The sequence below is a fragment of the Camarhynchus parvulus genome, chromosome 4 (assembly GCF_901933205.1).
Source record: "Camarhynchus parvulus chromosome 4, STF_HiC, whole genome shotgun sequence".
Classification (NCBI taxonomy): domain Eukaryota; kingdom Metazoa; phylum Chordata; class Aves; order Passeriformes; family Thraupidae; genus Camarhynchus; species Camarhynchus parvulus.
The window spans coordinates 26333721-26356236 of NC_044574.1; the positions used below are offsets into that span (position 1 = coordinate 26333721).

At 35.5% G+C, this 22516-nt stretch overlaps 1 protein-coding gene across 4 annotated transcripts in view; it reads right to left on the minus strand.

Annotated features, from left to right (window-relative positions):
- The window catches only part of FRYL (FRY like transcription coactivator), a 161872-nt gene that overhangs the window by 53650 nt on the left and 85706 nt on the right, over window positions 1-22516 (minus strand). For 3 of the 4 annotated variants that reach the window (XM_030947153.1, XM_030947151.1, XM_030947150.1), the window contains 19 exons: window positions 21704-21805; window positions 18881-18925; window positions 15588-15691; window positions 14866-14974; window positions 13798-13884; window positions 12992-13163; window positions 12181-12313; window positions 11820-11927; window positions 10369-10606; window positions 9581-9766; window positions 9405-9491; window positions 8382-8650; window positions 7773-7968; window positions 6915-7039; window positions 4672-4729; window positions 3215-3306; window positions 1953-2125; window positions 1341-1501; window positions 707-817 (listed from right to left, as the gene is read on the minus strand). In XM_030947153.1, the coding sequence (XP_030803013.1) occupies window positions 707-817; window positions 1341-1501; window positions 1953-2125; window positions 3215-3306; window positions 4672-4729; window positions 6915-7039; window positions 7773-7968; window positions 8382-8650; window positions 9405-9491; window positions 9581-9766; window positions 10369-10606; window positions 11820-11927; window positions 12181-12313; window positions 12992-13163; window positions 13798-13884; window positions 14866-14974; window positions 15588-15691; window positions 18881-18925; window positions 21704-21805 (2556 nt within the window). The remainder of the gene's footprint in view (window positions 1-706; window positions 818-1340; window positions 1502-1952; window positions 2126-3214; window positions 3307-4671; window positions 4730-6914; window positions 7040-7772; window positions 7969-8381; window positions 8651-9404; window positions 9492-9580; window positions 9767-10368; window positions 10607-11819; window positions 11928-12180; window positions 12314-12991; window positions 13164-13797; window positions 13885-14865; window positions 14975-15587; window positions 15692-18880; window positions 18926-21703; window positions 21806-22516) is intronic. The other variant, XM_030947152.1, reaches the window with a different exon arrangement.

Consider the following 22516-nt stretch of genomic DNA (forward strand, 5'->3'; position numbering starts at 1 on the left):
CTATCACAGTGTTTACTATTCAACTTGCACACAGTCATAAATTATTGACACAAATAACTAGAGCTCTACCGACTTTTTTTCCCCCTTTCAGTTCCAAGGCTAGCTTGAGCTTTTTTATGTCTTGCACTGGAACACTGCCCTGAAAGCACTAGATACATAGAAGCATTTAAAGACAAGCAAGAATTCCAGTGGGATACAAGGGATACATCTGCATGGAGACTTGCATCTTTCCTGGACACAAAGTAGCCCACAGGAGCTGTATTTTTATGTAGTCCTAGCATTATAGGGCAATAGAGGTCCTGCCTTTAAAGCTTACCTTGCTGTTCAGGTGAAAAGCTTGGTCTTACTAACTCCAAAGGAACCCAAGGAACTCTACAGTCTCACAAGAGTTCATAGTCAAAATCTCATCTCCTTTAAATTTGTGGAACACCTGACTTACTACTACAACTTAACATGGTTGGTCAGTTTATAAACAATATACAGTGCTTCACCCCTTGTCCTTTCCTCTTCGATTCTGTTTCTCTGGTCTGATTAGGGACCACCTTCCTCAACAGGGTGAATACACATGAAGGACAGTGCAAAACCCTGCACTACGAAAACAGCTTTGAGCTTAAGTAGAGCATTTAGGGAAATCTGTCTGCAAACTCACTGAAACGTGTTTGAGGCACTGATAGTTGCAAAGTGATGTTGACATTGCTCTTATTACCTTTTTATCTTGTGAATCCAAAATATTATCCAGCCATTTGTATAAATAGCCATCAGATGAAAGCCCAACGTTGTCTGCAACAGGGCCGCAACACAGAACAGCAGACATAGCCTTTGGAAAGCAATGAAAAACACATTTTAATAACTCAGATACAGGAATTGCTCTTACTCAGTCCACTAAAATATCAGATAACTAAATACTAACCTGTTAAGAGAGAAAGACCAAGGGTAACAAAAAATGTTTTAACATTTTATTCAAGAAATGATTAAATCATATTTTCCTCAACTTTCAAATACAAGGAAGGGTCAATACTAAAATGCTGACATATTGAAGAGTTAATACACTACTAACCAGTTTCATTGCTAATGTACATTTAGATGAAAGCCTTTAACTTAAGCAAATGAGAACTAAAGTCAGGAAGTGAACATTCAGTAGTGATTATAAGAAATTTCAATAGCAAGAGTAATAGTCACAGTATGAGAAAAGTTGAACTGACATAAATACACATGTAAGCAGAAGGAATAAAAAAGGGGCTAAAACATGGATGTGAAAACCACATCTAAAAGCCCTAATGTTGAATTTGCATAATGTTGACATAACAATCTATTTCCAAAATTCAAAAATGTTAAAATACCTTTAATGCACAGTATTGGTGTCTGTTTATTCTCATGTTTCTATCACTGTATCTGTCCAGGGGAGTAAACATGATACTAAAAGGGCCTGCCCAGTGACTGAACAGCATAAATAGACTGTGGCGTAGACTCTGCTGTGGAAAGACACTTCTTCTCTGGTGAACTGTAAGAAAAGCACACAGTTATACACACTCCTCTTGTAATTCTTTAGGATAAAGCATGTAACACAAACAGACCCAAACTATGAATATAAAAGGGAAATCCATGTAAAGACACACTATTATTTTAACACCATAATGCCTGGATGTAGGTTGACTATTGCCCTGTTTAACGCCAGCAGTGTACAAGAATAAGCTATTTATTAGTACACAGAACTCAAATACATAGAAAATCAACAGGACTTTGCCAAACAGTACCAAAAATCTCTTAAAGCTAATACTGCTAAAGTTATACTCAAAACTGATGTCACAAATAATTTTAATAAAAGTATTCAGAACCTTCAGATAAGAAGTGTCTTAGTGTCTTTTTGTATAGTTTTTGTTTGGTTGGTTTTGGTTTTTTTAAATATACTGCATATTAAATAATCAGTAATCAGAAGTTACATTTTTACATACCTGGAACATTTTGTATGATATTTGCCACTAAGGCACTAAAATGGCATCGGATATCTTTCAATGTATCAGAATCCTTTTCATTTTCTGCTTCTAGGAGTTGTCTTGTTAGATCAACATACTCAAGTAAAGTGTTGTTGAGGGAATGTGTTTCATTATCAAGGCCACCACTTGAACTGAACAAATAAAGAAAATTTAGAAAATCAAAGAGCATGGTAATTACATACAACATTTGAAAAACATCATTATGTTTTTTATCTTTAAAAAAACTCGACATCCTCATCACTGCAAATACTTAATTCAAAGTAATTTCTTCATCCAGCTTCTACTTCACCAATACAGTAAAAAACTCCAGTGAAAGCAAACTAAGAATCAAACCTAATTATCTGAAGTCACTTATCCTTCCACAGAACTAGTTCTCATACTGGAGACAAGTGTTAAAAATATTAACTAAAATCTTCAAACATGAAGTCCCTTCCCCCTCCCCTAATGAGAACCTTAAAATATAAGGGAAAGAATGGTTTTAATAGTTGGACTCTAAAATATCAGCATGCTGGTAGACATTTCAGCAATGCTTCTGAGGCAACATCCTGAAATACACTTGAAGATTGAGAATTTCACACATATATTGTTAAGGCTGACAAATACATGTCAAAGTATCATTGTCAAACAGTCAGAGGAAGGGGCCAACCATCTCCTAGACTACTTGCTCTTACACAATTCCACATGCATAGGAAAAAGTTTGCTAGGGACTTTTGCAAAACATATGCCAAAACTTCTTTTAAAGTATCCCTACACAAGTAGGGTAAACTGAGGAAAAAAAAAATCTCAATAACCAAGTTAACATTCTCCATCCTTCAGAAGTCCAATGTTAAAGAGCAGCAGCTTTCTCTGCATAGGATGTGCTGACTAGCACCAGCGCTCCAAGTAAGGCAGAAGTTCCTGAATTATCACAGAACAGTTACAATTTGCACAACTGGTGCAATGTTTGAGCACACACAACCAAAGGGAACCATGATGTACTGCCTGTTCAAAGTATGGAGAATAGTAACATTTTAAATAAAACACAGAACACAGTGACAAAGAACGTGGGAGCGAGAAGGATTAGAAAGCCAGCAAAATTCTGAGTTTTATAACCCTCTGTCTATTTATTTAGTGGTATACTGAAACTCACTGATGAATTTTGCATGCTTGCTATACTGAGTCGTAAGTCTATCAGTGACAATTCACGAACACCAACAACTTCTCATGCGTGCTACCCCTACCTGTGACTAATGACACCAGCATCTGCCAACAGTTCAAATATTCGCACTAGTTGTACTCGTAAAATATCTCGACGCCTGCGCCGTTTCATGTTCTGTCCATCAGAGGAAACACAAAATTACATGAAGCAGAGGAAAAAATAAGTAGAAAACCAGAGTAGAATATAAAAACATTATTATATTGTACTACAACTGGCATCTGTTATCAGAGGTGCCAATCTTTTAAGATAAGTTACCAAAATTCCTAACAAGTTTAATAAACCAGACAGTGAACAAACGTTTTCCCTTTTGCAGCTCTGAGATATACCAGGTACTATTACACGTATTATCCAGCCTCTTGTCACTAAGTGCAATATATAAAACAACGAAGTACAAAAGGCAGTCTTCCTACATATTTTCAGGGAGGTGACTCTGCCTCTCTGCTCCACTCTCATGAGACCCCTCCTGAAGCACTGCCTTCTGGGGGCCACAAGCACAGGAAGGACATGGGTATATTGGAGTGGGGCCAGAGGAGGGCTGCAAAAATTATCGGAGGACTGGAGCACCTCTCTTGTGAACAGAAGCTGTGAGAGCTAGGGCGGTTCAGCCTGGGGAAGAGAAGGGTCCAGGGAGACCTCATTACGACCTTTCAGTGCTTAAAAGGGGCTTCTAAGAATGATGGGGACAAACATTTTAGCAGGGCCTGCTGTGATACAACAAAAGGCAATGGTTTTTAACTAAAAGTGGGTGGATTTAGATTAGATATAAAAGAGACACTTTTTTATGATGAGGGTGTGGAACTCTGGAACAGGTTGCCCAGAGATATGAGAGATTCCCCATCAGTAGAAACATTCGAGGTCAGGTTGATGGGGCTCTGAGAAACCTGATGTAGCTGAAGATGTTCCTGCTCATGTCAGGGTGGGTGGACTTTAAACGTCCTTTACAACCCAAAATATTCTGTGATTCTGGGATTTGTATGCAAGCCTGACACAACACACAACAGTACAGTAACATTTTGAAACAGAAATGTTGTTCCTTTCCATCATTTTCATTAGAGCAGTCAGCTGAGTTTACGACCTTTTTCACTAAAAACCACCACTACCACCACCAAACCCCAACAAAGCTGGTTTACATTAAAACTCAATTCTATGTCATAGGTACCACTAATCGTGGGAATGTCACTGATGATATAACAAAGTAACAATGATGATTAGGTTAAAGAAATTAAAAGAATGTGGAGAAGGTTACTGTATTTTTTCATAATTTGAAATAAAATCTCTGATACAGGAATAACAGAGATCTCAAACATGAAACTCTTCTAATGCAAACACTTCACAATCATTTAAAAAAGCAGTATTTCACCTTTTTATCTGTTGTATTGACTGTTTTTTCATGCAAAAATTAAAGAAAATAACTAACACTTCCTCTTTATGAAAAGACAGTTAAAACTGTACTGAGTATAATGGAAATTATTTAATTACCTCTGGCCTTCTTTCAAGTGCTTCCTTAATTATAGGATGTAATTCTTCTATTAGTTCCCTGAATTAAAATAATTAAAAGGATGAAAACAAACATTAAATTAACATCTCAACTGAAAGATGTTTCTCAAGAGCTAGTGTTACAACAGAAGTTAAAACACCCTCAGGTTTTCCTTCTTTACCTGTAGCTTTTAAAAGCAAAGTTTCCTAGAAATATATTTTCCTAATTTAAAGCAGATTATTAAATTAATGTCCGAACAATTATCCCTAAATTTGCATTCTCCAACTATTATGGCTTATTTCTATCACAGATAATTTTCATTTATTTTCATCTTGAGAGTTTAACAAAGCCATATGGTGCAAATGGATATCATTAGGGAGGAAAAAATGCTGGCAGCTTATCATACAATGTGCTTTCAGCTCTTATGATGCATTTAATTGTTAATATTGTTTCTTTAAGTCCAGTAACAATACACTGAGAGAAGCTAGACAAGTCTCTTTGAAAACTGAAATAGGTTTTGACAGTGTGCTTACATTCCCCATTTGTTCTGAAGCTCCACAGTCTTTATTACTACTTGGCTCCTTTTGACAAACTAAGATTCTCATATGACTTCCAAAAAGGAGGCAGGGAAAGGACATCAGTAGTAGGGAAGTATACAGAAAAAATACTAAGGTAAAAATATATTTTGTTTACTTTAATATTTGTTAACACAGTAACTACTGCCTCCAGATTTGTTGGAGTGGACACATTCTTCTACTTCCTGTGCTGCTGCAATGAGATATATCAAAACCATAAACCACTTCAAGTTTTCGTGGTAAATGACTGACTCCTCTGATACCTCATGCAAAGCTCCTCCTTCAGAGAATGGGTCCAGGTGATCAGAATGCTGCACTTCAAATGTTTGTGGTGTACTCATTTACAAGACAGTCAAGCATGGTTATATATTGTCATGTATTTTCTTTCAAAGACAGAAAACAGAAAATAATTTGGAAGAAACTTTTTTGTGCTAAAATATAGTAAAGGGTCAGTTTACAATGTAGATCAAGAGATACTTAGAGGCGTTTGATGATGTATGATCAGTTACACAAAACAAAAATATTATTCTAATAAATATATGTGGAATGCGTGTATATAGTCAATAATGGAAAAAGTTCCTGAGCAAACATAACAAGTAGGGAGGAACAGTGCCTAAAACCACAAAAGCTAAACACCAAAACAGTGCAGAGCAGCAATGGTGAGGAGTAGGCTACAGCTAGCATCTGGTGTGAGAACATGCATTGGACAGAGAAAAAAAGCTGGTCATAGAAAAAAACCACATTCTGAAATTATAAAACTGATGAGGATCAGATCTTTTTTTTTTAACCTGCTGGATGAGTTGTTTCTAATTCAAAAATCAAGGATTTCTGGTAAAATTATCTCTGAAAGCATTTTCTACACTTTACAGCTGTTAAGCAGCTCTTCAGCATCATGGCACAAAGTCTTGCTTTACTCCTGGGAGCAAATAAAGTCAGATATTATATAAAATTATAAGATTATCAAGGGATATAAACCAGAATATGACAACTGAGGACCTGGCATTAATATCAATATTGACTTTTTATCTGGGATAACATGGGACACAAGTGACTGGAGAGAAGCATCATCTTATTAAAAACCAACAGTATTAGCAATTCCTGGTTCCTTCTGAAGAAGTAGTTGGTTGCTGTGCATGGTACAACTTTCTAATTCTCATAATAACTCTCACAACCTCAACTTTATAACTCATAATATCTCTCAGCAGCAATGATTGGCTGCTGTCAGAGAACATCTAATGGCCTTCCCAGGAGGTTTTCTTGCCCTCAGATGTTCTCTCTCTTCATTCATCCTCATAAAGAGCAATTGACAATACCAATAAGAAGAGTTTATCAACTCCTACAAACTTGATTGCAATTAACGTTTCAAATGTTATTAGTTCACACAATCTGTTCTTTCAGATAAGGGCAGCTTTAAATACCAATAAGCTGTTTACTCTTTCTACTAACTTCTTTTTCTTTATGCAGGGATGACCTCCACATAAAATTCTTATAGTCTCTAACCATCTCTATCATGCCTCTAAATGCCAGAAAAGACAATGAGAATCAGTTGTCACAGCTTTTTAAAAATTCTTAAAAGGAAAAAAAAAGAAGAAAAAGAAAATAAAAAATGAACTCGAATTCCCCAGCTTTGCAACCAATTAGAACAGAAACAGATGAAACACAACAGTTACCTAAAAGCTCCTGGGTTGGTCCTGCCAAGTCCCAGGACAAGAGATTCTGTAATTTCCATGCTCTCAGAGCGCATCATTGGAACTATGTGCTTAAAGAGGGAGGAAGGGGATGGAATGCCAATAATCTAAGAAGAAAACCAGAACAAAACACAATGAAGTAGCTACCACAAGGTGGTGACATGAAAACATCTGCTGTAATTTCACAGTCTATTCACAACGGATCAGTGACTCAAAATGAAAAAAGTGAAATTTATCTTTGACATGGAAAAGATTTCCTGAAATAGTAAAGTAGTATTAACTATGTCTTGCATTACTGAGTTTTCCTAGTCAGATAACAATGAATTACACAACATGAACATGCTTTGCATGTTCATCTATCTGCCCTCCTTGGGGAAGAAGTAGATTACGGGTGTCTGACTCCTTAGACTCCTGAGTTGTTCTCAAAGAGAACAAAGCTTTCAGTCTATAGTTTATCAGACTTAGGGAAAGTATCTTGGTAACAAACAAGTGGAACAGGCTGCTTCTGTCAAAAATCTGCTGCATAGTCCATGAATTATCTTTATGTCTACTGTATCTTTCACAGGAAGCCAAAAATGAGATGACCAATAAGAAGCAAAGAAGAGGGGAAAAAACCATAATCTGAAGATGATATGAAGACAAAAAAGTATCTGTGACTGGGAAAATACAACAAGATACATCATGCCTGAATAGGTCCCTGTTTCAGTTATTGAAGTGAGAGACTATTTGCTCAAAAGTACAGAAGTCTAATGACAGTAAAACCACCTCTTTAACAGCAAACAAAGCATTTCCTTAATTACTACTAGATACGATTTTACAGAAAGTATTTGAAGAACCTACTCTTGAATCAATGCTATAACCACTGTCTGGGGTAGACGCCAGCGTCTCAGGAGGGGAACATCTCACAGAGCCTGTGGAAGTGGAGGAGTTTGAAGAAGATGCTGCACTGCAGCAAAGAATCAGGTAGTTTCTCCAGAGCCCAATATAGGAGTCACTGCTTGTAGTAGTATTTACTTTCTTTGCATTGATAGGGCTGCTATTAAAAAAGAAAGAGAAGAGGTCAGTGGAGTAAATGAAGCTTACTGCATTTTACTTTGGTTTTCTACTGAATTTATTTTTCAGTTATGCATATGCCATGACTTCCCAAACTGTTAACATACTAAACTCTGAATAAATTATTCAGAGCAGACTTGTACATTAATAATGCATGCTTTTATATTCAAATCTGCTGAACTACAATATGGCCAAAGGCATTAATTAATGTTAGCTGCAGATATTTTATGCAGATAAATCTGCTTTAATTTTTTGTTATATAAAGCTGAATTAAGTCCACAGACAATATCAAGAATTTATGTTACCTCTATGAAACAATAATGACACTACAAAGATGATAAATCTTGAAATAATACTCAATATAATATAATGTATTTACTTTAGAAATAAACTTACTTGATATCCACTTGTGGAGACAGCAGCTGAAGTCTTGTATAAGCAAATGTCCAAGCATAGCTTACAGCTGTTGGGCAGTGTTTTGGAAGATTTTCCTGCTTCATGAAACTTGAGAGGCTTATAATCCATGGATCTTGTCCTTGAGTCACATGTGCAAATATCCAAATATGTGAGGGACTGACCACATCAAGGTGGTGGCTGATTGGGGAGGAATTCCAGTCAGCCAGAGTTTGTAAATCTATTGAACTGGGACAGTACAGTAAAGTAGTCTGTGTGCATAGAAAAGACAATGGGGAAATATTTAATACTCATGTCTTTTAAGCAACAATATCTTTTGTTATATTTCTAATAAAGTATCAGTGTCAAAAGCATACCTGTAACAGAGAAAAAAGTAATTTATGGGGCTTTTTACAGAAGATCTTAATGTGAACAGCTATAGAAACATGTTGTTTGTGAACAAACTGGTATTAGGAAATAGCAAATCCTAGAAAAAGACCCTTTCACGCATAAAGATTTAATTCTTCCAAAAGATTTGTACTCTAAAAGCCTTACTACTGGATTCCAATTTGTTTCCTAATCCTAAAATCAGAAGTTTCCTTGATACTTAGGAGTTTATGATAAATACCTAAGTATGGAATTCAGCTGTTATTCACTGACAGTTATGAGAGCGTTCATCGTGCATAAAGGGCACATTGACTGTTATGACACTATATTACTGCAGAAAAAAGCAGTGCCCTTTGCTTTTAAGAAATTGCAGTCTGTGAGCAAGATGAGAAAAAACAGATAAAGACACAGCTCTCGGTGTTTATATGGTGGTGATAACACACTATCAGTCAGAAAGTTTACAATGGTGGAGTTAACCTCACAACATTCCTCAGATTTTTGCCTTTTTGTGGTGATAAACTGCTATTAAAATCAGCATGAACATAATGACGCTATCATTTGAAATACATACTATTTATTTGGCATAGCTTAACAGAATTACCTCATCTTACGAGCAACTTTACATAAAAACAGTCCTACCTGGTCAGCCCCTGTGAGATGTATGAAACTCTCCAGGATAGTAGCACTTAGTCTGTCCATTACATCTATAGCCAACTCATCATCACTCTACAAAACACAAAGCATAGCAGGCTCAAAGAATGTCAAAATAAACGCAGTTTCACCAGGCAGCCTAAGAATGGGTCATCAACTGTTACCTTTGAAATTTCTAGAAGTGTGAACAAGGCCCTTATTTCTCTGAGAACACTGACAGCTAATCTCCTGGTGGCAGGCCTTGTGCTGCAAAGGATGACCAAAGCAAAGCCTTCCACCACATGGAATACGCTGGAATAAAGGGTCCTCTCCAGGGGAAGGGTATGGGCAGCCCCATTGGATACACCACGCTAAGAAAAACAACACAGAAGTTAAGCAAATAAAGAAAAAATAAACACAGCTAAGATACAGTTCCATTATTAGCAACGGCTGATTTAATAATAAAATATTCAGATTTTTGGCTACTGGTCAAATTTTGCATTATGAGAATGACATAATATTAGTCACTTCATTTTTTATTACCTTTCTGAATTTAGTCCAAACAAATACCACAAGAACATCTTTATTTCACTTTCTCACAAGATGATGCAATGAGAGCAAAATTTCAAAAACCTCAAGCAATACTCTTTTGTAAACAATTATGATATTAAATTATTTGGACCCTTTCTACTGGCAAGTAAAAAAAAGTGGGCTTAATTCTACTGTTTAATAACTCCTACATATTTCCTATAATGTAAGCAAAATGTGGTCATGAATTAGTGTTCACGTAATACTTAATAATTTGGGACTAATTTTATTTTGATAAAAAATGTTAATTTAAAATGAGAGATCTAGAAGTCTTCAAGTGCTGTAAGAAATTTAGCTGAATATTTATTACTTAACAAAACCAGTAAAGCCCACTACTCAGATTCCAAGTATGTTTTAACATCAAAAGGACCTTATATAGATATACCTGAGCATCTTGGGTTTTATTGTGCATTTGGGCTGCTTGTTTCCACTGATTTATGAGCTGCACTAACATTTTTACTGCATTGTCAAGAAGTGTTGGGTGGATGTCAGTCACTTCACGCACAATAAAATAAACAAATCCTGAAAGAACATCTTCCCGCCAATCTGGAAAATCAAGCATTAATGCTTGGAGTGTATTGAAAGCCAAGGCACGAAGTTCTTCATCCATATGAATTGTCAGCCTGTTTAGAAAAAACATTGGTATCATCACCCTAAATAAGCATACTCTTAACCAGCCTTTATCATTTAAAGTTTGGTATTTACTCTTCCTTCTTTACTGTATAATGTAGAACAGTTCCACAGAGATTCATTTTCTGCACTGAATAAACCTGAAAATGGCTAGTAACAGAAGGCACTTCTACTACAGCAAAATAATGCAAGGTTTCACAAAACTTAATCCAAATAAACAGCGTTCAAGAAAGACTATCAAGTGTTTAACAAAGGTGCATCTTTGCAGGCGTCTGAGCTCAACAGACCAGCACCCTGTGATGTATACGCTATTTTCTTCAAATTAAAATTGAAAACAACATATTTGTTTTGCAGCTAAAGGACACTTACTTTGGATATGAGAAAAAATTCACAAAACAATCCTTTGCACATATACTTAAAAATCTGTACTTAAAAATCTGTCTAAGCCTGCTACGGTAGAAGACACCTCTTCCAGTATTATAATATTACTTAATAATTTCATGTCTTTAATATTATTTTAAACATTGAAGAAAGAGTGTTAGAAAAATCTTATTCTTTTAAGTTATTACTAACTTTTTATATATGTAACTCAACCCATTATATGAAAATGGATTTATAATTTCCAAGCTATAAGTTGTCCTGTATTTCTGTGCCAGACTATTCTTACATTTAAAATTTAGAAAAATCTTCTCAATTATTTATCAGTACTGACAAGGTATATTCAATTTAAACTGAGATAAGAGATGGAAGAATATGGGTAGTGTTGGATCACAGAAAAAGGAAAAACAAAGCAGGATTAGTAGAGAAAAATACTGAAGTTTCCCCCGGGTGCCAGTCTCAAATTTTGGTAATGTCAAAAAAGAATGACTTTATGGACATTAATAGTATTCGCTACAGAAGAAAAAAAGAGAGAAAAAAGTATAGCAGTTACAAAAAGATAAAACAACTTCAAAAAAACAAAGCAACAGCAATAAATTCCTAGTTCTCAAAATACTCTGTCTAAAAATAAATGCAAGGTCTGCAGGATAAATTTGCCTCCTGCTACCATAGCCAGTAAAATCTGACCAACTGCAGACGGCTGGCAGGAGCAGCGAGGACAGAGTCTGCACGCAGCGACTCACGCTGCATAGTGAGGGCACTGACAATCATGCACACGCAGCATTTGAAAAAGAACATCTACTAAGAGCAGAATCCAGTTTCTCTTACCTTGCAAGCAATTCAATGAGGTCAGTCCTACTCATGCCATCTGGAATCAGTCTTGGGATAGCAGCAATGCAAGTTCTGAACAAATCTATCTTAGGTTTTCTCTCACCCCTACAAAAGCAGTTTATAATCAATAAAGAGACCAGAAAAAAATTTCAGTACACTAGAAATGTATTTTCAATTTCATGCCACAACTATGGAGGTAACAAACATTTTTATCAATAATTAATGAAACTAACATTCACTTAATAGTCCAGTAAAAACCCCACAACTGTAACACTTTAATGATGGCATCTGCAACATCAGAGAATAAAAATAATGTGATGCTACTGTGACAGTGAAAATGCTGCACTTCAGTACATACGTAATCATGTCTTCTGGTTCTTTATTGGACATCTGCACACTAGTCATGCACATGGGCCTTCCAACTTCTTTGTCCAAATGCCTAAGAATGCTATCCAGTGCTTTTCTGACTTGAGGATAGTATATGGACATTCCTGAAAAATTAAAGGGTTCCATCACCTTCTTTCATATTTTTATTAAAATATCTGCCACTTATTCAGGTTAGGACAAGTTTCTTATTGCACAGATGACACGAAATATATACTTTAAGTGTCAAAACAAATGCATGTATATATGAAATACATATCTATAAATATAAGACGTTATACAGAAGTAGAAGTTTCCTGCAGGAAAAACAAAAGCAATGAAATAACCATTAGCTGCATCTTCATTTTCTCAATTTCAAGCTTTTTAGTTCTAGTTTAAATTTGACATGTTGAAACAGTCCTTCGAGATGACTACCTCATTCATAGAAGATCAGCAAGGTACAGGGATCAAGATTGTCTTACTCCACTCAGCTGTGAGACATTTGGGACATTTTAGAGTGACATCAAGAAAAAAAAAACTTGCCGTGCTATTTACCACACTCACTGCACTCAGGCTTCTTTGTACTTATTTTGCAGTAAGTGCAAAACACTTTAAGAAAAGACATGGGTTTAGTCTGAGACACAAGAGGGTCAATAATGTCTAGCAGCCCTCTCTAAGAATCAAAGTAATTCTTGCTAACAATTAAAATAAATACATAAATAAAATTATACTAATGTACTGATGAGAATAATTGGGAATATATACATACATATTGAAATGCCAATTTACAAAAGAATATAACATACCTATAACTTTTGCTTCCTCATCTGTCAGTGTTTTATTAAGAAAAATTTTCTTCACACGTAGAGTATTTCCCGATGGAAGAACAACTCCTGTTGTTGGCATCGGTGGTTCACCATCTTTTTGCTGCAAGCTATCTGCTATGACAAGGAAGACTCTGAGGCCAATATTCATCCTCTTCAAGAACAAAAATGGGAGAAAAAAGGGAAGAGAAAACAGAAAAAAATACAATATTGAAGTAACACAGAGACAAAATACAAATTGCATTTTTCTTCTCTTTTAAACAGACAGCAGGACAGAACTTATTTAAATGTTACACATTAGGGTAATAAAAGTAACAGGAATAGAGCTTAAGTTTTCTGTGCCACCCCACACTGTGATTCAAGTGAACTGACTTGGCCCAGGCTAAGATACAGAATATTTTCTAGTACTGAGCACTCAAGGACTTGATTTGAACCTCTAGAGCAACACACTGAAGACAGACATTGCTAAATATTCCATCTGTTAGACTGGGTCTTGAAGAGCTAGGTATGACTTTCCTGAAAAAATGCTTTACAGTTACACTGTACCAAAAAACCCATACTTCCTGAAATTGTTCTTGAAATCAGTCTTAACTGTAGAACTGCTTGCTCACCTAAAATCAAACAGCAACAGTGCACAACAACAATTATTTTTTTAGCGTTAGCAGAACACTCCTTCAGATGCTCATTAATCTGCTTTTATCCTGGTGCAAACAAAGTTAACCACTTCCCCCGCCAAAAATCCTCCAATGCCTTGTTCTTATGGTATGCAAGTAATGAGCTTTTATTACCTCTGGATTAATAGTGAAGGTTTTAGGTGATTTTCCAACACTAAGAAGATCAAATATTATTTCTTTCATTGCAAAATCCAAACGTTCCTACAAAGAAAAATAGATTTGTATGATCATCTCTTTTCCATTAATACACATAATTTCTTGACTTTGCACAGCTACTGGGTATCATGTCTTAAAAGTTATTTAAAAAGTTTATAAAATATTTCTTTTTTCCTCCTTATTCTTACAATTTTTTTTTTAAATCTAGTACAATTTAACACAGCTCATCCCCTGATATGGTTGAACCATTTCTCCTGAAAAAATTCCCAGAAAATTCATCATCAGATCAAACACATTTCTACAAATAAGATGAGAGCTGTTATAGAAAAAAGAAACTGGGATAAAGAGAAGCCCTAAGGTAGAAAAAAATACTACACTATAAATACAAAAAAAATATAAACAGTGATGAGTTGTGCATCCTGCCTCATCCTTGTATGACCAAAAGCAAATAGTTTTGGAAGCTGAAGCACAGACAAGCTATTTCTAAAACAGGAAAAGATGTCTCTAATCTGTAAGGTTAAAGATTAATGAGAACTCATCTTGTGAGATTGCATCTTGCATTTTGATATTAGGACAAGAAAAGCACCTAAAATAATATAAATCATAATGTAATGCTGACTATACACTACTGCATTCATTGCATACTATTTCTGTCTATTGAGGTCAGTCTCCAGGCTAAACATTCTTTGTCCCTTATAAAAATACCATAATGGATATAGTAATTATATTACAAACATATATAAATATATATATATATAAACACACACAGCCCCCAACAGTGAAATACAAATGTAAATACTAATCATCATAATGTTTGTACATACCAGTTTGTGAAGTTAAAAAAAAGTTTTGCCACCACTAGAAAGAGAATGAATTCTCTCATTTGTTACACATATTTGGAGAAATTCTACTCAAGATATGAGACCACTAATTCAGTACAAACATTTCAAAAACGAACCTTAAACTTACATTTCTTCCAAATAACGTTCATCCTACTATTCTAGCTCTACCTAGATGCATTCTTACCTGAGCAATGAACTGAATAATCTTCACAAATATATTCAGAGGTGTGTCTCGTGGGACCACGCTGCGCGATCCTTTTGGGAAAAGTGCTGATACAATGCTCATGAGACGGCTACAAGAGTTTAGAAATGAAAAGAAATAAAAAGATCTTTTAAAAATAGTTCCTTATAACAGTACAGATGTTACAGTTCAAATCTGGAAGTGTGTGTGTGGAGCTACTATGAAATAATATGGAAGCCTATACAGGTAGGACCACATACAGGAAGCCCAGCACCAGCTGTCACAGGCAATAGGATCATGGGTTCCTCTATGAACTGAAAAATATCCTGTTTTAAACCAGTTACTAATAGTCAGGAGGAGGGGCAAAATCTGAATGATTATTCCAAATTCTCATTATACACAATTATAAATAAAACCTTTTTATTTCCAGTCCATACTTAGTGATGGACACTTCATACCCAATTTGTTCTGTCACCATTGGTGCTTTTTGACTTTAATAAATTTCCTGCTCATCTCTCTGCCTTCTTCTATCCTCGCAAAGACAATTCTAGACTCTATTCCTTCTTTCCATCAAAGTACTCAAGGGCTTTTGGTTTTCTCTATTAAGACAAAATATTTACTGCTTACTTGACTAAACCATCCCTGAGCTGGCTTCTCTGATATCACTAGGTTGGAAGAAAATCTCCAGCATCAGTAGTTTAAAATACTCTGTATAATGAACTTACCTTTGAGTTACAGTGTTGCTTTCACATTTAATTCTAATAACATAAACCCACAATAACCTATACAAAGATTCCAGTGCAACTCGGGACATTTTGGGATCTTTATTCTGTAAAATAAATTTAGAAATACAGTTATTGTTGCCTGTGAGACACTGACAAAATTCTATTATAATGTTTATTTACTTTTGAAAATCATTTAACAATGAAAACAGATGGGTTTAATACTGACTACAAGTTTTTGATATTTTTTCAAAAAAAAACAAGCCTGTATTGAATATTTCCTAACCTTAAATTTTTAACTAGTAACTCCAGCTCATTTTACACATCTCTAACTCTGAGGGCAGAACAGTAACTAAAAGCAGATATTCCTCTTGAGATGAACACACCAAGAGTATATTGCTTTCAAGGACTTTTCTCAGAAAGCCATTGGTAAGAAATACCTACTTCATTGCAAACCAATTTATAGTTTGTCTAAAACATTGGAGTAGCTGCTTTGGATCAGGCACAAGGTCTCATTCCATCACTCAGCCTGTGACAGCAGACAACAGCAGGTGCAGAAGAAAAGAATGCAAAACAGGGAAGGCACACAAAGCTGCATCTCTGGGTGTGGCTTCAGACAATGCAGACACTTCCTGCATGCTGTATTAGTGTTTGCCCACTTTCAATGAACTTTTATTGTAACAATTATGCTACTGTTTCTTGAATTAATATAAAATCTAGCAGCACAATTCAGTTTAAATTACGTACTGAAGACAAAATTATTTTTGTCTTCAAGCTGCTACTATGAGTTTAGCTTTGCTCCTCCAAGCTCTTAAACTGTGTAAAACAGTAGCTAACACTCTTGGTACTAGCTCCAGAAACCTCCTTTCCAAATAGGGATTCTTGGAGTACTTACAATCTAGAAGTGTCCAGCAAGATTCCTGGACCTGGCCCTAAGTATAAATTTCTGAATATAATAAATGATTCCAAGTTGTCAACTTTTTAGGCATTAAGCCAATTCAAACTAATAAACCCAAACAAAACCAACAAAAAAGTAGAAACAGAACCCCAAAAGCACACCATCCCCATCTCCAGTGAAGTCTCTGTTTCAAGACTTATCTATACAATGACTTGAACATAAGTAATTTCATATTTTGTGCCACAAGCCAGTGAGTCAGAATAGCAGATGCCTTTGTCCTCCCAGGACAAATGGAGTGCAAATTCACAAAGGGTGTAAGTGGAACTAAAACTATACTGTTCAAAAAGAGATGGTCTCATTCATGGTTCTCTCTCCCACAACTTCAATGCTCCCTGTACATTAATTCTAGCAGTAAGAAAGTTCAACTTGCACCCATAAGCTGATCAAAATAACCTCATGGCCATGTCTGTGCAAAAGACTATATACACAAAAGAGAGTCATTTTGGTGGCTTTAACACAGGTGGGTCCAGACTACTGGTTTTGGCACTAAAAGCCTATCACAGAATCACAGAGGCAGAAGTGGTATTTCAAAGTAGGAAAGACAAGTAACACGCAAGACTGACTACCAGAATATTAGAGGGAATAACTTAACCCAGTTTACATCAGTGATAACGCTGTTCTATCTTTCCTTCATACATCAATGTGTGCTGCCATCACCTCTGAATTAGCACCTACAGCTAGGCAGTGGGTAAATTTAGGGAAGTGATCTAGACAAAATCTATCTAAGAAGTTACATCTGCCCCTGTTTAATATTCACACTGATAAATGTCTCGCTGTTCAGTTAATTTACCTGCAGTCCTACTGTGAGGAAGAAGGAAATGTAACTGTACCAGAGGGTGACACTGGGATAGCTTTGATTCTAATCAGCTTAAACAGCAAAAACCCCACAATATTATTATTCATTGTATTTAATTTACAGGCCAACAATTACTGATTGTCAAAGCAGGTTGGGGAATTCACTGGTAGAAGTGTTATCAAAGTCTATCTGAAATGCATCTGGAAATGAGTTATGCTTCAATTTTCTAATTTCTGATATTCTACAACGGAGCTTAATTTACAGGTCCAGAAGTAAACAAAAGAAATATTGTTGGCTTACAATCACCTAATAAAAAATGGCAGAGGTAGCAGATATTTTAATAATGTGTAAACAATGTTCCATCTGTTAGCAGGTGTATCATCCAATAGAGCTACTTCTGAGTAGTTATGACAAAGTTTGCTTGTTATAAAGGAAGAAAAAGGAGCATATATAGAGGCATTCACCTTTTAAAAAGAGTTAGGAAATAAATTCTGCAGCACTTTTATTATTTTAAGCATTGAAAATTTTTATTATCACTTCCTACAATGAAGAGCTAAACAAATATTCTAGAAGAAAACTGCTTTTGGGGTCTGAATTACAATGCTGCACGTACACTTGGTGTTAAGATGTCATTATTTATTTTCTCCTAGACATTAGAGTAAGTAGAATAAGAAATAGATGGCTATGTAATTCAACATCCTGGCAGAATTTAAGTAGTTTTTAGATTATGTCTGTCAGATTTCAAAGTATGCTATATGTTTGGGGTTTTTTAAACATAGTTTTGTTTAAAATTCTAAAACTTTTAAACATAAATTATGGTATCAGCAGGCTATGAAAAAAGTTGTCAGGAACAGTATCTGTTACAAAACCAAAAACGTAAGAGCAAATTAAAACACATTAAAATGAATCAATGAAACAAATCTCAGTGATGGCAAGAAACAAAATAGCATTTTTTCCATGTTAGTCAAATGTAGTCACTTACTGAAGAAAGTACTTTTTAATACTGATGTTAAACTTTTCTTCTGTTCTGAACTAAAACAATTTCTACTTTTTAAAACCTGCAAAACCAACAGTGTAAAAGTCTTTCAAGTTAGTGCACTGCAAGTTGTTACAGTAAATCAGATTCACATTTTTTAATTGTGAAAATGTTTTCAGTTTGCTCACATGCAAGACAGTTTTTGAAATGAAGTGACAGAAAAACCCATACATCTGAATAGGTAGTTACTTCCAGAAGAAACATGCACTGGTGTTCAGGGAAACCAGCTGTGATATTAATAACCAATCTCACAAAGCCACACTTTCACCCCCAAGGAAAAACTGGTATTAGACAATTTTCTGATCTTTCTCCTTTACTCCCTGGCAAGAGAAAAATATCTTTGAAATATTAGCTATTCTTAGTCCTACTGCTTCTAACAGTACTAACAGCAATTTTACAAAGAAAGGAAAGCACAAAATACAACAAATAACATAAAAAACCAAAACAAAAGTATTTACATGAGACAAAGCAACATTTCACTGAGTTACAACAACATATTAACTCACCTGCAGTGTTTCTATTTGTTTTCTGATACTGTTGTTAGATGGCATCTAAATAAAGCAATGTGAGACAGCAAAACATAACAAACATGAGAATGGAAGGCACATGCATGTTAGATGAAAAAAAGCTCAAAACCAACAGATAGCTGTCTAGCAAGGACTCTATTCAGTAGAAATAAAGGGTTTGCTACAGTGGCAGAAAATGTTCCTTCAACTTTCAAGGTTTTGTGGCAACAGACACTATAGGTAAACTGTCAGAAAAAAAAAATTACTCTTTTTTCCAGCCAACAGTGGTGCAGAACAACAGACACTGTTCTCTCTCTCATTTCTGCAGCTTTTTAAAATGTTCTGTCTTCCCTCCAGAAGAGGTAGCAAAGATACCACAACTCAGATTCATCCAAGAATTTATCAAATTCTGACAAACTTGCTAGAATTATTCTGTGTAAATACTAGTAAAAAAAAGTAACCAAAGTGTTCTACAATACTGACCCAGCTTTACTGTCTGCTGAACAAACTCAGAATTTTGCCTACACTACAATGTGTAAAAAAATGCCTGCTGGGCTCAGTGCTGAAACAGCAGCCTAACAGATTTGTGGGACAAAGCTAGCTATATGTATACCAGAAAAAAACCAACCCTTTTGTACACTCCTGGTCTAAACTGACTCTTACAGCTCACTGATGTGCTAACTGAACTGGTCCAGACCACTAGGTTTCCTCCTTTCAGCAAGGCTAGGATGTTCTCCCCACACTCTAAGCCTGCTTTGAGGATAACTAAAGGCAAGGTTCACTGAAACCCAGCACAAAGAGTTTACAAAGACCATAAATACTTCCAGGTTTAGGATTCAGAGCACTCTCAGGAGCATTATCAAATTTAATATAGCACCAGAAGGTAAAGCAGGTATGAACAAACTGTACCCCAGGTCCTGTGGGGCCGCTGCAAAGCTGTGAGCTTTCACAGCATGGCAAATGGGAAATGGCTCATTTCAGTCACCAACATGCAATGTGGTGCTCATGGCTAAGGAGGAGTTTGTACTGGGCACTCACCAGGGAAGAATGAGAGCACCATTAATCCATGACCTACATTACCTCTTGGTGACTTCTAGCATGCCTGTACTCTTCATGGAATATCCCTGTGACAGACTCCAAGTGTTATCATTATTTCAATTCCTAATTTGTTAATTTCAACAAATACAGGAGGAGTAAATGAATCCTATTAGTGCTCTAAGAATCTCCTAGTAACTTTCAAAATTACTTTATTAATAACAAGGATACTACAGAGGCAATGGATTTGGAATTTCTTATTTCATTTTACATATTTAAATAACTCCAAATAAAATAATTTTAGTCATTAGAAAATCAGGAAATAAAATGAGGGGAAATCCGAAAGACTAAACTGCTGTGAAATTCAGATTTGTAAATTAATGAGATTACTTATTACAGAGTGCATGCATTTAATTAGCTTCAGAAACAAAGGAACACATTAATTCATAAGACACATCAGGACAGTGGGGGTGTATTTTTCAAGATTAAGCTCAACAAAGTTTTTGAACAAGGTAGGCACCCAAAAAACTCAATAGTATTTGGTGTGCCAAATTAAACCAAGCCATAAAACACCCTGAAGGACTCATTGATGGCATAGCATCATAACACTGCAAATTCTGAATTGCAGAAATTCGTAAGTGGAATTTCTGCTGAATAGAGCCTTACAGTAAATGTGTTAAGCTGTTAGTGGTTAACAAATCTAAGTAAAATATAAAATGCATGCTCAGCAAATACCAGTTAAACTCACTGGCATTTATAGTTTTAATACATCCATTACCAGCGATGGACATTATGCCAGAAAAAGGCAACTCCTAGATTATAAGGAGTTTTTTTAAAAGCTTTAAAAACAAAAAGCACAAGCAGCCTCCATAAGCAAAATAAACCACAAAACAAAAATCAAGGCAAATATTGCAAAAGAACTGCAATAATGTTAGATGAAAAATATACAGAACCCAACAAGCAACAGAAAGGTGTGAAAGATGTAAGAACAAAATGACCCAAAACAATCAAAGCAGCTAAACCATTTTCCTTTTGACTTCATGCTGGTTTATGTATTTTACAAATAAGCTTTGTAACTGTCACTCATAGCTAACCAGAATCAGTGTTGTGAAGGAGGATCAAAGAATTTATTAACATTAACAAAATCAATACATTAGGCAAAATCATAAATTATGTTAATCATAATCAAGGAAAGAACATGTACATTAACTACAATAAAGTGACTGATTTGTATGTATCTTGATGTCTTCATCGACCAATTGATGGTTACAATGATACCAACAGAAGGCACAAGTTAAAGGGACACTGTAATTGGTTTTTTAAAATTTGTATCACAGGCTGTAGATATAACATCTTTTCTGGTCTCACACTTCATTTTCTATTCCTTCAATAAGTGAACAAGAGATAGAAAGTTTGCACTTCCTATACATTCTACTTAGAGCAGATAAGTCACTTTCTCACATATAATCTGCACATAAAGAAATGGTTTGTATTTTCTCTGGCATTAATAGCCCTTATTAGCAGATACTTCTGCAGATTTTACTCAATAAAAATTATAATCCCCAAGGGGAACACACTTATTTCCAACACGATATAAGCATCACAAAAACTTACTACTAGGTTTAATGCAGAGACTCAAAACATTTAATTTCTTTTTAGAAAAATATTTCAGTGTCCTTTTAAACAGCCAAATATTATTAATTGTTTATTTGGCACAAGAATGCTGAAAATATATTGTAATAAATACTAGTGATTTGCAACAGTTCCTTAATTAGAAAGGATTCTTACCTTCAGATGTGACAAACAGTTCTGCAGGAAAACGTGCCAGTTATTTAAAAAAAACTGTTTCTGACTGACACACAACAGGCAGGTGATCAATGGATACAAAGCCTACGAGTAGGGGGAAAAAGAATTGATCAAATTGCTCTTTGCAGACCTCCTAAGTGTTGTACATTGAGAATGAGACACAGTTGGCTGCTGCCTCTCACCCTCACAGTTTTGGCACTGCATTGCCCCTCTCCCCTGCGCTGGGACACTCGTGCCAGGCACAGTGCCCTGGGTAACTCCTGAGTGCTGCAGGAGTTCAGGGGGTCACACTGGGGCAGTGGAACCAAGGTGAAGCTCATCCCCCAGCAAGGCCTGGTCTCAAACAAGGACTGAGAGAAGTCTGATCCCTCATACAATGCTCAGGCTTTCCCGGCAACCACAAGACTCAATTCATGTAGCTCTACATGCTGGGCAGGAATATTCAGGAAAAATATCAACTCAGTAAAAACTCAGACAGACTTTAAGTTGTCAAAAATGCTACTTCTACTCAAGATCTACTTTTAGTGAGGAATGAACCACAATCTATTTTATTTTAAATCTGTGCAAATGCAAAGTATGATTTAGCTTTGCTTTAGTAAGGTAAGATTTAAGTACCACATACTTCTAACACATAATGGTGATCAGTACCAAATCTTACTGCAGCTTTTCTTGTTATGAAGCAAAACTAAAGGATGAGTACGTAAACCGCACTCCTGATACAACGTTCCTAACTTCATTAATAAAATGACATTTTGAATACTAACATCAACCATTTTATGTTAATCATTTTGAATA